The sequence below is a fragment of the Camarhynchus parvulus genome, chromosome 20, assembly GCF_901933205.1.
Source record: "Camarhynchus parvulus chromosome 20, STF_HiC, whole genome shotgun sequence".
NCBI classification, from domain to species: Eukaryota; Metazoa; Chordata; class Aves; order Passeriformes; family Thraupidae; genus Camarhynchus; species Camarhynchus parvulus.
Window position 1 is genome coordinate 8,043,939 of NC_044590.1, and position 14,103 is coordinate 8,058,041.

General features: G+C 45.3%; 1 protein-coding gene across 1 annotated transcript; it reads right to left on the reverse strand.

Moving 5' to 3' along the window:
- Positions 1–348: 348 nt before the first annotated feature.
- EPB42 (erythrocyte membrane protein band 4.2) lies at positions 349–10,066 on the reverse strand. Its single transcript, XM_030963424.1, has 13 exons — positions 9,950–10,066; positions 8,294–8,479; positions 7,389–7,619; positions 6,692–6,810; positions 5,640–5,762; positions 5,097–5,271; positions 4,755–4,893; positions 4,275–4,378; positions 3,737–3,979; positions 2,588–2,902; positions 1,964–2,124; positions 1,588–1,721; positions 349–690 (listed from the first exon to the last, which is right to left on the reverse strand). Exons 1-13 carry the CDS (start codon positions 9,957–9,959, stop codon positions 540–542), a joined length of 2,091 nt encoding a protein of 696 aa, XP_030819284.1. The 5' UTR covers positions 9,960–10,066; the 3' UTR covers positions 349–539.
- Positions 10,067–14,103: the final 4,037 nt, after the last annotated feature.

Sequence of the window (14,103 nt, forward strand, 5' to 3'; positions counted from 1 at the left end):
CAAGCAGCCCAGTGAATAATTATAAAATGTGCTGCACTGCTGCTATTTCCTGTATATTTCCCGTTCACTGTCTTAGAGACCAGTGAACAAGCTTTCTCTTATTTTCTCAGAAAGCAGCAGAAAATATTGTTTACTACCTTACCAATGTCAAGGATCTACAGGGGGAGATATCCCCCTATATATATATATATGTATCCCTAGAGACATCCTACATCTATCATCACTTTAAAGTTCCAGGATACCCTTTACTTTGTCACAGGTAGGGCAGAAGACTTAAGCACTGGTGGGCTCAGCACAGGTGTGGTGAGAACTGCAATGTGTGCTTCAGCATTCAGCCCATCTTTGTCACAGTGAGGCTCAGCTTCTAAAACTGCAGAGTAAACATGGTGGCAGATGGGAGAGAGTTGAGTTTGTGCACATAATCGAAATCAGACATGGTTTTAAATATAACTTTTATTAAACTGTTAACATCTGTGCTTGCCCATGATCAGGGCACAGATCACAGCCGCTCTTTGGTAAGGACCTGTTCTGAGCTGGCCTCAGGCAGCTGCAATGTTGGTTGTTCTGTAGCTCTTCAGGTTCTGGAGCTGGAGGCAGGTAAGACATGCAGTGAGTCTTCTGGGCCCTGCTCGGGTGGGGGTGAATGGGATTTCCAGCTCTTGAGTGCTTTTAGCTTGCACAGAGCCCAGCCTGAAAGGAGAGAAGGGATTATACAGCAATCGCCCTCTTTGTGTTTTTAGTTTCCTGTGTCTGGGATATGCATTAGCTAGAAAGGAATGTGGCGCCAAAAAGAAGGAAAGGAATAAAAAGAAATAGAAGAAAGCTGGCAGTTACTTGAACTACCACAGTGAAATTGTTATCTAACAGTAGTTTGGGAGGGAGATAGGACAGAGAAATCCTCCATGGAGACATCTAAGGGGGCTGTCCTAATGCAGCTTCTTGGGACAAATGTGGGGTGTTTGTCATGTGAAGGGGAGCATGCCCCTTTGGTGGCTCTTGGCTAAGTCACATTTGCCTGGTTCTTCAGTAGAGAAGGGAAAACACCACTGTCTTTATTGTTTACAGTGGGTAATGGATGGAAAGATGTCATAAACAATACAGTTTCACTCCACTTAGGGATGTTTAAGTTGCTCACTAGAAAGTAATTGATCTCTCAAGAGCAAATAGTTTCTAAATTTCATAGCTCGTTTCAGTGACCTCTAATTTTGTCTTATTTCATGTGTGTTTCTGACTTAAGTCTTGTAGCATTTCCTTGGTTATCCTTTTTGTTGGCAGGAGGTTTTCCTTTTGCTGTCTATGCCTTTGATGTTGAAGCTTTCATAGATGCCATATTGGCTTCAACTTGAGTGTTACACATCTGTTGCAAGTTCTCTTAGTTGGCTTTTCTCCTTTTCAGTCTGAAAATCATCTGTATTATCTGTAAATAAAGGATGGGATGCTTGGGCCTTTCATGCTATAGTGATATTTTCCTACCATGTTGTTACCTGGTTATTTCTGGGGACAGCCTTTCCTGTGCAAGGGTTTCTCTTGCTTGTATTGTGTCTCTTTTTCCATTTGCTGTTCTTGGATCAGGACTTTGCACTTTACCTGTAATTCCTTTGTCTGTAAATGAGCCCTCGCCCTGTGACTGCTACCACGCACTGCTCCAGGGGCTCCATGAGGGGGTTCTGGAGGCTGATCTTTGCTGTGCTTGGCTCATACTGGACCATGTTTTCTGGGAACTGTTGAAAGAAGCAAATGAACTGAAACTGAGAGAAGAAAATCTATTCTTCTATGATTAAAGGGAGATGTGTGATTTTTTGGTGCCTGAGGTGCCGTTTGCCAGAAGAGGCAAAGTCCAGCTTAATTTCTTCTGCTCTGCTTTCTCAGAGAGCCCCTGAACCCAGCAGAATTGTTTTGCTGCTTATGACTACAAAAGGTGTTTTCTCCCCACTGCAGAGGCAGAATGACAGCCCAATCTTACCTCAATGGTGAGAGGGGAATCACAAATGCTGATTTCTTCCTGTGCCAGGTACATGAAGGAGGAGTCCTCGTCTCTGAGCACAGCAGTCAGCCTGAGCAGGTGGTTCTCTCCCAGCTCTTTTCCAAACCATGTGTAAGGCACAGAGACCTTCAAGTTATTGACTGGAACAGAGGGGTGAAGTAACAGGTGATGAATCTGAGTCTGGTGCAGTCTGGTCTTTCCCTGCATGACACCTAGGAGTGTTCAGTGCCCAGCATTGTACTAAAAGCTGCAGCATTTAAATGTTTAAGCATTTAAATGTTTAATGTTCAAGTGGATTTGCAGATTGGAAACGTCTAAGGTGATGCTGCCAAAGTGTTTTATTTCACAGAATGGGTGAGGTTGGAATGGACAATAGTGAATTATCTGGTCCAGCCTTTCTGCCCAAGCAGAGGCATCCCAGGGCACAGGATTGTGTCCAGTCAGTTCTGGAATATCTCCACTTAGGGAGACTTCACAATCTCTCTGGGAAATCACCTAGAATCAACTATTCAGCCACCTTTTGTAAACCTAGGGCTAGGGGAACTTTTCTGAAATGAGAGCACTAGAGGATTTTTCTAGCCATGCACCCAGGAGAGTCCTTACCTGAATTGCTGTGGAGGTTAAAATGAAACTCTTCCTTCCAAAGTTGGGCAATGGGCACACCATTATAATGCAGAGCCTGGATCCCAACTACCAGATGAGTAGCCTTTTCTCTATCACTGTGGTTAAACACTTCAATGGAAAGTGTCATATCTTGTCCCAGTTGCAAAGAACTTGACTGGAAGTGGATGAAAAGGTTGACTGGCTCTTCCAGAGCAGTAGGAATGAAGATAAACTGTGTGCTGCTGCTGCTGGCTGTCTCAAGTTCCTTCATATTTCTGTAGGCTTTGTCAAGTACTTTTTTTTCCTGGAGAGAACCTGCCACAAAAAAAGGAAGCATATACTTTGGTTCTCTTTCCTGTTTACTAGTGAGAAGCAGCAGGAGAATGGCATTGATTTCTCCTGGTAGCACTGTAGATAACTGTTCCTAAGAGCATAGAGAGATATCCTTTTGTGCTTCTGGTTGGATCAGTTTGATAGCTTCAGCTGTCAGGATATTCATTGCATGTGCCTGACAGATTCTACTTGGGGATAGTTGTCACAGTTTTTAAAACACTTTGGTGCTAGCATCTCTCAGAGTAGAGGAGGCAGCTGCTTTTTTGTTGCTGTAGCTAAGGCACAGTTCCATGCTCTCATGTGTAGAGAAGTTGCAGTTGTCTCCTGCAGCCAACAAGCCACAGGTTAAGATGGGGTGTTATGGTTGAGCCAGGGAAACAGCACTCAGATTCTGAAGGGGAGCTGCTTGTTGAGGGAGAGATTCAGGCAGTATCTGAGAGCACAACAGCCCTTTTCAGAAAGCTGGAGTCTGAAATACATCTATCCGTATAAATATTACAGAGGTAATGGGAGGTGGATGTACAGAGTGTAGAGATGACAGAAATCAGAAAAGGTATTCCATACATGAAGTGCTTGGTACACCAACAAACACCTGGTCTTCCACAGACCTTAATGCCGTTAAGCAGGGTGAAGTTTGGGTGATGACCTCTGCTTTGGCTCTGTAGACAGAGAGAATCAGGTGTTCTAGTGCCACTGAAGAAGGAGAAGTAGTGAGAAGTGGATGACCCTGGTGCTCTGGTTTGGCTCTGCTCTGGTCTTTTACTCCTGATTTGTGATAGTGACAGGGAATGTGCTCAGCCCTGTGCCTGCCCATACCTTCAGGATATTTGTAGTTCTGTGTGATGTCCTCACAGCGCTCACTGCCCACGCTCTTGGTGCTGATGTTGTTACCAGTGTATTTTGTGCCACCAAAAGCTGGCTTGAGGGTGTCATCTGCTTTGTGTATCCACACATGACACTTGGCATTGATGGCAGCAAAGAAGTAGCAGACATCATAATCAACTTGTGTGTCCCCTTCCTTGATGGCATGAACAGGAGCTGGCCCACAGAAGGATAGACCTGAAGAGAAAATGTGGTCCAGTTAAGATTCAGATGCTTTCCCAACTAAACCCATCCCTAGTTTAGACTTATACTGGTGAAATATCTAGTTTAGGAGGCAGTGATAGAGCTACATGAGCTGCACAAACCAAACAGATAAGTGATAGCTTTGTGCCTAAAGTCATCGGGGTGAATGAGTTCCTGTCTTTTTGCACCTTTCCCCTGGAAGAAGGGAAAGGAGGAATATTGAACAGCTTTATTTGCCCCTGCTTCACTTCCCCCCTGCTCTTGCTCAAACTCATCTCTGATATCTTACCCTTGCTTTTTTCCTGGCAGGTGGCATCCAGTGCCTGCCACCCACTGTACTCTGGTAGCAAGTCTGAACGAGCCATCCAGCATTCATTCCAGACGTGGAAGGTCCTGCAAGAGGCAACAGCATGAGCTTACATCCAGGGACTGAGCCCAGTGAAGCTTTTGCCAAACCACAGCTGGTTAATGCTCCCTTGAAGGAGTTCAGTTCATCTTGAGAAGAGCAGAGTTGTGTGTGGAGAAACAAGTGGAGTTTCTGCAGCTGGACTGGGCTATCATTCTTCCTTTGTGGGCTCTAGAAACAGGGCACTCTTGAGTTTGGGTTGCAGCAGTTTATCAAGAACAAGTCTTGTAGAGAGGATCTCAGCTGAGCCGTCTCCTGTCACCTCCTTGCAGCTGTTTTATCTCTTTCCTTTCCCCTGGGTTTCATTTCCCACATTCAAGTATTGTCTCAAATTCTTGCTTGGGCCCTGCCATGGGTTCTTACCAGACACGAGCACTCTTGTCCTGTGTCAGCAGTGTCCCATCCTCATCGTAGTACTCATCCACACTCAGGCTGCTCTTGGTGTTGTGAGCCCAGGTAAAGCCAGTGACCACCCTGGTGGGAATTCCCAGGCACCTCAGAACTGTGCAGAAGAGAGAGCTGTGAATCAGTTGTGCACCCTGCCCTAAGGGTGCCTCTGCTGATAGGTGCAGAGCCTCTTCTGGTGCTAGGCCTCTTAGGAATGGCACCAGGATTGCTGTTTGGACTTTGCAAGAGGCATCCCTCCCTCAGGATATAAAATTTCACATGAGCACAGGACTGCAGCAAACACCCAGCACCCTGTACCTGAGCACAGGACTGCAGCAAACACCCAGCACCTCCCAGAGTGCACGGGCTGGAATTTGGATGCAATCCACTGCTGGAGGATGGGGCTGCTTCTCAGCCACTTGGAAGGGGGTGTCCCATTATGGTGTTGCCCAGGCTCATATTCTGTCAGGCTTCTAAACTCACTGCAGTTCAGCTGCAGAGAAGGAGGTAGAAAGATGTATTAAGGAATTGCCACTCTTTGGTAGGTCCCCCTGATCCTGTTTGTGGAAGCTTCTCCCAAAGGAGGTGAAACCAAGAGGACTTTTTTTTGTGCCAAGCATGAAGGTCATGGCTGAGCAGAACAGGGGCAGCAGTCTCCTCTGAGATTTAGTCAGTAAGTGCACTCTCACTACTAAGAACCTCCTGCAGCACTACGTGTCTGCTGAGGCAGTATCAGGACAGGCTGGAGATGGGCAGGAGGTGTTGTTTGGAACGGCTTCCTCTTTGGTCAGTGGTTTGGCCTGACCTGGGGGTGAGAAGGTGCCCCCTGCTCGGGTCAGGGCTGCTCTGTGCCCTCCTTACCATGGCAGCAGCTGCTCTGCAGACGTGGACGGGGCTTTTGCGCTGGGCAGGATCCTTTTCTCTTTGGAAGTCCTCCCCCAGAGCCAGCAGGATGAAGCAGATGTCAACCATATCCTCCTCAAACTGAAACAAGAAGACATCACTTCAGGATATTCTCCATGAACTTTTGTTCTTTTGAGTCCCTACGAGGGTTTGGGACTGTGCAGACTGTTTCTCCCTTTCTGCTGATGGTTTTAGGTAAGTGGGCTGTGGAGGAGGGCAGAGATCTGCAGAAGGAGCTGAGGACAGACCTCCAGCTTTATTGAAGGTGGGAAATGCATCACCATGATACTGTGTTCCCTGATTGAAGGAAATTGATGCTTTTCTGTAGGGGGATAGAATATGAGAAAATAAAGATAGTGTAGAAAGTAATCTTACCCCTAAGGAATTGCAGTTGGGCCAATTATCAAAGATTAGGAGCAGGCCTGACTTTAACAGGCCATAGGTGTAAACAATGAGAAGAAAAGTGGGGTGGCTGCTTTGTGAAGAGGAAAGAGTCAGTGCTCTGAGGAGCTGCTCGTGAGAAACACCAAGCAGGTATGAAACTTTTGTGATAAGGAGACAACACTTCTCTGGAGCACTCTCTAGGCTGGCACAGAGATATTTTATGATCTGCTGGCACAAAAGTGAAATAATCACTGGCTGTGTCAGATGGCCTTAGACAAACAGAAAGATCTTCTTGTCCTCACTTTACCTGTTATACAGAGACAGTATTATTGAGCTCTGTTAAATGCTTTTATACCTGTTGATGGAAGGAAGGCACACAAAGCTCAGATACAGAACAATGCATTCCTTTATAGAGGACAGCCTGAGAAGGAAGCTAAAATTACATGTGCTGGGTTATAGGGCTTCATACACAGGTCCCTGTTCTCCTGCACAGGAGGTAGTGGGTGCAGAGAACATGGAGATGAGTAGAATTCTTTCATCAGAGCATCCTGTACACACCAGATTTATGCACCTTTCCTCTGCTGGTGGTTGGAAGAGAGCACAGACATATTGGACCTCTTGCTTACCTGACTGAAGTCCCAGGGTTGGGCTAGGATTGCATTTTCAGTCCCCTGGTAGATGATGCCATCTTGGTTTAAGATGTACTCCTGCCGCTGTGCCTCATTAGCCAAGAACACCTCATCATCTAGATTAGAGGAAAAAAGCATCAGGAAGAAAGCATTGCTGGTCTCAGATGCACTTGCATCTCTCCGGCATCAGCAGATTCCACTGTGCTTTGGCAGTCCCTGGCATTCTGCCCTGAAAAATACCTCAGAGTGTAAATATCAGACAGGAAAGAAGAATTTCATTGTCATCTCCATTGCCTTGTCCAAAAAGTTCCTCTGGACCCAGGCTGTTGCACTGGCTGGCTCTCCTGGCTGATAAGTTCTAATACTAAGAAAGATACAGTGGCCTTAACCAGACCAATTACAATCTTGACTCGTCCTAAAATCTCTATTATAGGAAACACTTAATCAAACATTTTTCCCTTAGCAGAAGGACAGGGCTCTTGCAGTGCAGTACTCCAGGGAAGAGGCAGAAGTGCTGAGGCAGGAAACTTTGGGCTTTATGAGCCCCTACCTCTCTCCTGAGGTGCTGTGGGGAGCAGGGCAGGAGTGGAAGGAGCACTGGGTGAGTCAGCCCCAGCCTCCCTCCATGGAGGCTCCAAAGTGTTTTTTGTGACGTGGCTGATCCCAGCCTGCCTTTGTGTTTCTGACCACCTACCTCTGCACCAGGGATTAAAGAGGAGGGTGAAGCTGCCCAGGAGCTGAGGGGATTTGGAGGCACGTAAAAACAGAGTGTACTGGCCAATGGGGGCATTGGCAGGTGTGTTCACACACAGAGTCCAGAAGTTTGGGTCCTGTTCCTCCACTGCTGCACTCCACTGCTTCTGGTCTCCCAGGCTGGAGATGGGAAATTCAGCCTGGATTTCCTCTGCTTTGGAAGAATGTGGTCCTGCAGACAGAGAAATCTGGTTGTGTTTATTCCAAACACTGTTTATTCTTCACCTGTGCCGACTGCAGGGACCTTGTCTCTCTCTGGAGCCATAGCTCTCCTTGTGAGAGGGCCATGACCCTTTAGCAGCTCAATGCCCACTGAACATTGCTAAGGGCAGGAATGCACTCAGGCCTCCCTGCTTGAAAGTGAGATGTGCTTTCCATAGATTTGTAGAAACCAGGAATGGCCAGAATGGTGCAGCCCTGCTGTTCCTGTGGAATTTAGTGTTGTGTAACAGAAGTCACAGCCCAGTGCTCACAATATGGTAAAACAAGCTGGGGCTGAAAGCCGCTGCCCTTCTCAGTGATCTCATAGAAAATGCTCTAACAGAAAAACCTGTGACAGGCCAGCTTGGTTTGAGCATTACTAACCCCAAAAGTGAGAAGAGATCCCATGAACATTTTGCAATCATGGAGTAGGGGAGCTGTGTTGGTTATTGTGTGCAGTGTCTCTTCTGGAAGGGATGTGGTTATGATCCTGCAGGAGACTCTACTTTGCCTTACACAGGCAGTTCACTGGCCTCACATCTAAATTTGGCACCCCTGCCCAGCTCTGGAGATGGCTTTTGGCCCCAGCTCTGTTCTTCAGGTGGGTGGAGGAGCAGAGCTCTGGTAGGTTTGTAACGGCATTACCTGTTTGTACGATGAGGAAGGTCCTCTTCATCTGCTTCAGGTAGTTGTGTATTGGAGCTGAGAAGCTCACAGTGATGGTGAATGGCTGTCCTCTCCTCACTATGAGCCTTTTAGTGCTGATCTCTTCTGTATGGTGGCTTTTGTTATTCTCTGGGATCATGAAATCACATTTTTGGATGCTCAGACCTGTAGTGTGAGAAGATGGAGCATAAGTTTGGGGCTGTGAGCTGGCTGCAGTCGGGCCCTGAGCCACATTCTGGGGCACACAAACAGCTGATTGTCTGAGTGGAGAAACACCCATTCTCCCCATGCTTTTGAGACTTTCTATCCAGTAATGGTAGGGACTTCACTCTGAGCTTGGTTGGTCTGGTGTTGAGTGACTGTTGAGCTGCCTTTGCTTATACCTGACATCATTAAGTGCAAACTTCACTGCTGGTTCACATGCACAGCTGGATCAAACACTGCTTTTCCTACTTTGTACCACATCAGTTGACAATGCCATACCCAGAGATGCAGGAGACAGGAATGATCCTCCTCCTTCTCCTCCTGTCTCCTACACAGGCTTTATATACACCATATGTGCTTCTGTCCAGCACCAGAAGACAGAAAAAAATTGTCACAATTTCAAGCACCCAATTACTCCCTGTTTTATCTCAGCCTTGGGATCATCCTGACCTTATTTACCTCTTTGGCTTGTAGCCCAGCACTAAGATCCTTGGCCCTGTGGGTTGTAACTGCTGCCCCTTATGTGGCACTTGCTGTCACCGATCTCCCCTTGCTGACCCATGCTCCTCCCTCTGTTGCAGCTAAAAAATTAAAATCCATAGAGCATTTCTCTGCTAAATTGATTGCTCCTGTGCTGAAGCCATAACTGCTCTCTTTGCAGATTTCACTGCTCTGCTCTCTCCTGATGTCTTGTCCTGTCTTGTCCTCTGCATTGATACCTTCTCCCATTGTGGTTGTCCCTGCTGTGTTTGTTGGGGACTCTTACTGGATTGTGTACTTTGTTTCTCTTTTCCCCATATAATTTTTTCCATGTGATTTCAGTGAAACATTCTGGTCTGGCTTTCAAATCCCCTCATGGCTGTCCCAGTTCAGAGCCCTGCACCAGTTCAGGCCTTATGGAGCCAGCTCTGACCTCATCTGTTTTCTTCTCTGTGATGAAGATGTCTGTTCTGTCTTGTAGAATAATGAGTGATGTGTAGTCTGGCTCCCTCTCCATCATATGACTTTTCATGGCTTTTACTGTCACTTTCTTCAAGGTTGCCTGGAGCCTTGTTTCCCTGCTCCAGGGGCTCAAACACTTGGTCAAATCTCTGTTTCAGTTGTGTTGTCTCCTTTATTCCTCCCACCCCCTCATTCCCTGTGCTGAGGATTCACTTACCTTTGCTTCCAAGCCCTCACCTGTCTGCCTTGGCTGCTTCTTGCTGCTTCTCAGACTTCACTCAGGCATCAATACCAGCTTTTGGTTGCTGAGCCTTTTGTGCAGTTTGCCATGCAGACTGAGCTCCCTCAGCCTTTAGAGCCCTTGGCTCCTGCCCTACAAGCTCAGCTCTTCCCCAAGCCTCATGAACTCTGTCTTGGAGCAAGAACAGTTGTCTCTTCCTGACACACAGCTGGCAAATTCTTGGAACTAACAAAAATGATTTTGCTTACCTTGGCCCATGGCTGGTTCTGAGTACCATGAAAATATTCAGCTTCTGCTTGCTCTGGTGGGCAGTGGCTCTTTCCTCCAGCTGTCTCAAAAACTGTCCTCTTGCAAAGTTGTTAGCTTGATTTCCTTGTACAGGGTGGGACGTGGTGTTGCCACCTTTCCAGCTTATCTGGTGTGCAGATGTTGAGGACTCTTTTATCTCTCAGACCACACTGGAGACAGGCTACAGATGAGGTGAAGTTCCACAGCAGGAGGGGAAGCATTTAGAGACAGACAGTGACAATTCCTTCAAGGAGCTGTGCACTGAGGAGCCCAGAGTAGGAAATGCAAGTCTTAATGTGGCTCTGAACAATGCACAGATGCACTTCCAATGTCATTGTAGGACAGCTGCTCTCCAACATTGACCCCAAGCTACTTAGATCCTAAACCCTTCAAGGAGCTCAAAAATATAGTCAGTACATCCATTGCCCTTGTGCCCAATTCAGAAAAGTGAAACTGCTCTAAAAATGAGAAAATGTGTTAAAAGAAACAACTGAATTTGTGTAGCTTAATGGAGATTATTTAAAAATATTGAGCTGGAGACTTGGACTAAATACGTTCCTAAAGTTGTGTAATATAAAAGGAACATCACTGGATTGATATCACTTGGTCAAAAGACAAGAAATACATCAGAAATGAACAGCTTTCACTCTGGAGTGAGTCATCAATAGTTTTGCACAAACCTATCATCTCCAACGAACTCAAAAATAATTTAGGAAGTTGATTACATAATATAGTCCAGTGAGTTTGGTGGTTTTCTTAGTATTTCTTTATTAAACTTTACAATTGTTTGCTTATCTGTGTTATTTAAGCTAGAAACAAACTCTCTTGAGTTTTAGGTTTTTTGTATAGATTCACTTCCACAGAATAGCTGCAGAGTGGAAGAGGTTGGAAGGGACCTCAGAGGTCATCTTGTCCCAGCTCCTGCTCAAGCAGGGTCACCAAGAGCTGCTGCTCACCTCTTGTGGTGACGAGCCCAGCCCTGGGCACAGCACTCCAGGTGTGGCCTCAGCAGTGCTGCCTAAGGCAGGAATCAGCTCCCTTGACCTGCTGGCCATTCTTTACCTGGAACACCCCAGGATATTGTTCCCTTCTTTGTGACAAGGGCATGCTCCTGCCTTGTGTGAGCTTTGACTGCTCTATTACAAAGCTTGGAGGTCACCAGATTTGCAGAAGTTTGGAACACTAAGAAGAATATTGGGAAAATCTTCCAGAAAATTCTGTATTTATTGAGCATACATTGCTCAATGTCAATTATATGTGATTTTTGTATATGTCTTGAACTTGTTTCTTACATTGTAAATTGTAAACCAACTGTGCTCAAACTTCTGACTTTCTTTGAACGATCAATGTTCTTAAATGCACCTTTGCAGTAAATGTATGAGTTTTGAGCCTCTAAATCAGAGTGGTTTAGATACAGGGAGGTATTTATTCCATCATCACTGCCTTGTAACGGCTGTGCATACACACAGTACCATCTCTTGGTCAAATTGGCAACTGCAAGTAGCATTTCCTGCATAGGATTTCCTGCACTTCAACTCTGAAAGCAGACCTACTTATTATCCCTTCGTGTCTTTCTTGACACTAAAATGGGCTAAAAAAGCCCGTGGAGTAGGTTAACACCCAAAAGAGACTTCTGCACGTAGTACTGAAGTGTTGGTACTGGCATTCCATCTGGTGAGAATGAGCCCCTGTCCCCAGGCTGTCCCTCCATCTAGGGCTGCCCCTCCCAGGTGCAGAATCCAGCACTTGCCTTTGTTAAACTTAATTGGTTTTGTCATTTCTCTATCCACTACATCCCTGATATGCTCCTAGAAATCCCAAGAAAAAGTAATCCATAAATCCTTGAAAGTGTCCATCCTGCCTGGATATTTATTATCTCATGGTGTGTAGGAATATTTGTTTTACAGGTCCAAACACAAATCCATAAAAACTTTATTACCTTCAAAAATAGAAGCTTAAACTGTTTCCTGAGTGAGCATCTTTTATAACTGGATCTCTCTCTGAATATAGTGATCAAAAATTATATACACCCTTTTATTGTGTCTACATTTCCAGCTTTGATATGGAATACCCATGAATTAGATAGGAATTTTTATTTTGAGGGGAATTTCTTGAGGGGGATTCTTTAAACCAACCAGAAACACTTACACTGTGCCTTTGGTTTTATCTTTTACAGTGATCAGTGCCCTTCACATTCAGTACAGAAGAGGGATAGACCAAGAGGTAAAGCAGTGAGCTTTGGTGGCAGAACAATGTGATTTGAAACCAGCAACTTCAGCTATTTCTGGTTGATTTATGGTTTTTTTTTAATCTGAATCTAGGAACTTAGAAGAACAGAATGATGGGGACAAACATTCACTACCCTGGAGACTGATTTCAGTGTGCTTCAAGACCAATTCATGGTTATGAACATGTCATATCAGTGAGTGCTCATTGGATTTTTTTTGGAGTGGTCAGACTGGAATGAGGGATGGCTGGGTCAGCCTCTTGGGCATGCTCTTGTTTAAACTGCATATTTATAAAGAAAAATACTGACAATTAGCCATTGCACTCCCCGACTCCCACTGACTTCTGACCAAGGGCTGTGTAAAGATTGCAGGTTTGACAAAAGCAGTTTGAATCCTTCCTCGGGCCCTTACATATTTTTTCTCTGTAATAATCATTAGTATAATTGAACAGTTGTCTCATGTCTCATGCAGGAAGAATGTGTTTCTCCTGCATGGCACTGGCCAGATCTGCATTTTCACACTCAAACTGAGCTGGGTGTGGTTGCTGAGGGCAGATGAAAATGCTGACACTGTGAAAACCCAGCGAGTGTTGCAAAGCCTGGAACTTGGCTCAGGCTCTACAGCCTGGCTTCCCTTTGAACTGCAGCCTTCCTTTACAGGTAGTTAATTAGGATGAGGTCATTGCAAGCTCCTGTGACAAACACTGTCTGAAATAATTGCCTGGATTGTGTTTAAGAAGGAATACTGAAGGAATTTGAATGTTTTGGCTGTACTGTGTGTAAAATGTAATGTCAGTCTGCATTCTTGTAAGATTTAATGAGATTTTCTGAAATACCATCACTACCTCAAGGCCTTTTTCTGAGGCTAGTGGAGGATTGTCTACCCTGACTCTCCAAGATCCTGCAAGACTTAATTGATAGGTGCAAAGCTACCTATTCCCCTCTCCTTTGCCTGGAGAAATCTGAATTCCTGTGTGTATGTGTGTGTGTCCTTTTCAACCTTCATTCCAGTCTCTCTGGGCTGACTAGTTTTACCAAGCTTCCACATCCACTGTTAAGTATATGTGTGGGTGGCAAAATATTGTAATTGATGTAATAAAATAGGACTTTGCATGTTTTGAAGGTTTTGCTGGCTTTAAATCAAAGAAATATTTAAATGAGTTCTCAGTTTAATCTGCGTCACAGGGTCAGTTTGTGTGCATGGGACATTCTGGGGGAGGCTGGTCCTGCATTGCTGGGCAGTTCTGACTGTCAGGAGCAAAAAGTCAAATTGTCTCTTAGGAGCATTCAGAGCTTTGCCAGATTGGCTTGTTAACTTTGCAAGGAGTGAATGGACACATTAGGGATTTAGATATGGGTGGCACAATGCCTCCCTCATGAATGATGATCTGCTTTAAGCAGCTTTGTGGGATGAGGAAGAGTGACTGTTAATTGTGAAATTTTGTACACCTTCCTGATGTCCTTCTTTTTCTACTTTTCTATTTTCTCATTTTTCCAGTCATAAGAAGAGAATTGTGTTGTACCAGTGCCATATCTTATTGCTGTATTTTCCTTCTAGCAATAACATTAAATGATAAATTTAATTCTAGAATTTAATGTCAGCTACTTGGGTAGTACTTTGGCTAGTACTGAATAAAACATATTTAGTGGATATAAGCCTGGAGAAGTGAAGGTTTCAGGGACACCTTATAGTTCCTTCCAGTGCCTAAAAGGGGCTCACAAGGAGGCTGGAAAGGGACTTTTCACAAGGGCATAGGGAGATTGGACACGAGGGACTGGCCTTAAGCTGGAGGAGGGTAAGTTTAGATTGGAAATTAGGATTCTTCTCTGAGAGGGTGATGAGGTCCTGCAGAGGGTGCCCAGAGAAGCTGTGGCTGCCCCTGGATC

Coding starts and splice junctions, on each gene's coding strand:
- EPB42 (XM_030963424.1), bottom strand. Junction 5,763..6,691: donor AACCCTGGGACTTCAGTCAG/GTAAGCAAGAGG, acceptor TTCTTGTTTCAG/TTTGAGGAGGATATGGTTGA. Junction 3,980..4,274: donor CTGCCAGGAAAAAAGCAAGG/GTAAGATATCAG, acceptor TTTTCTCTTCAG/GTCTATCCTTCTGTGGGCCA.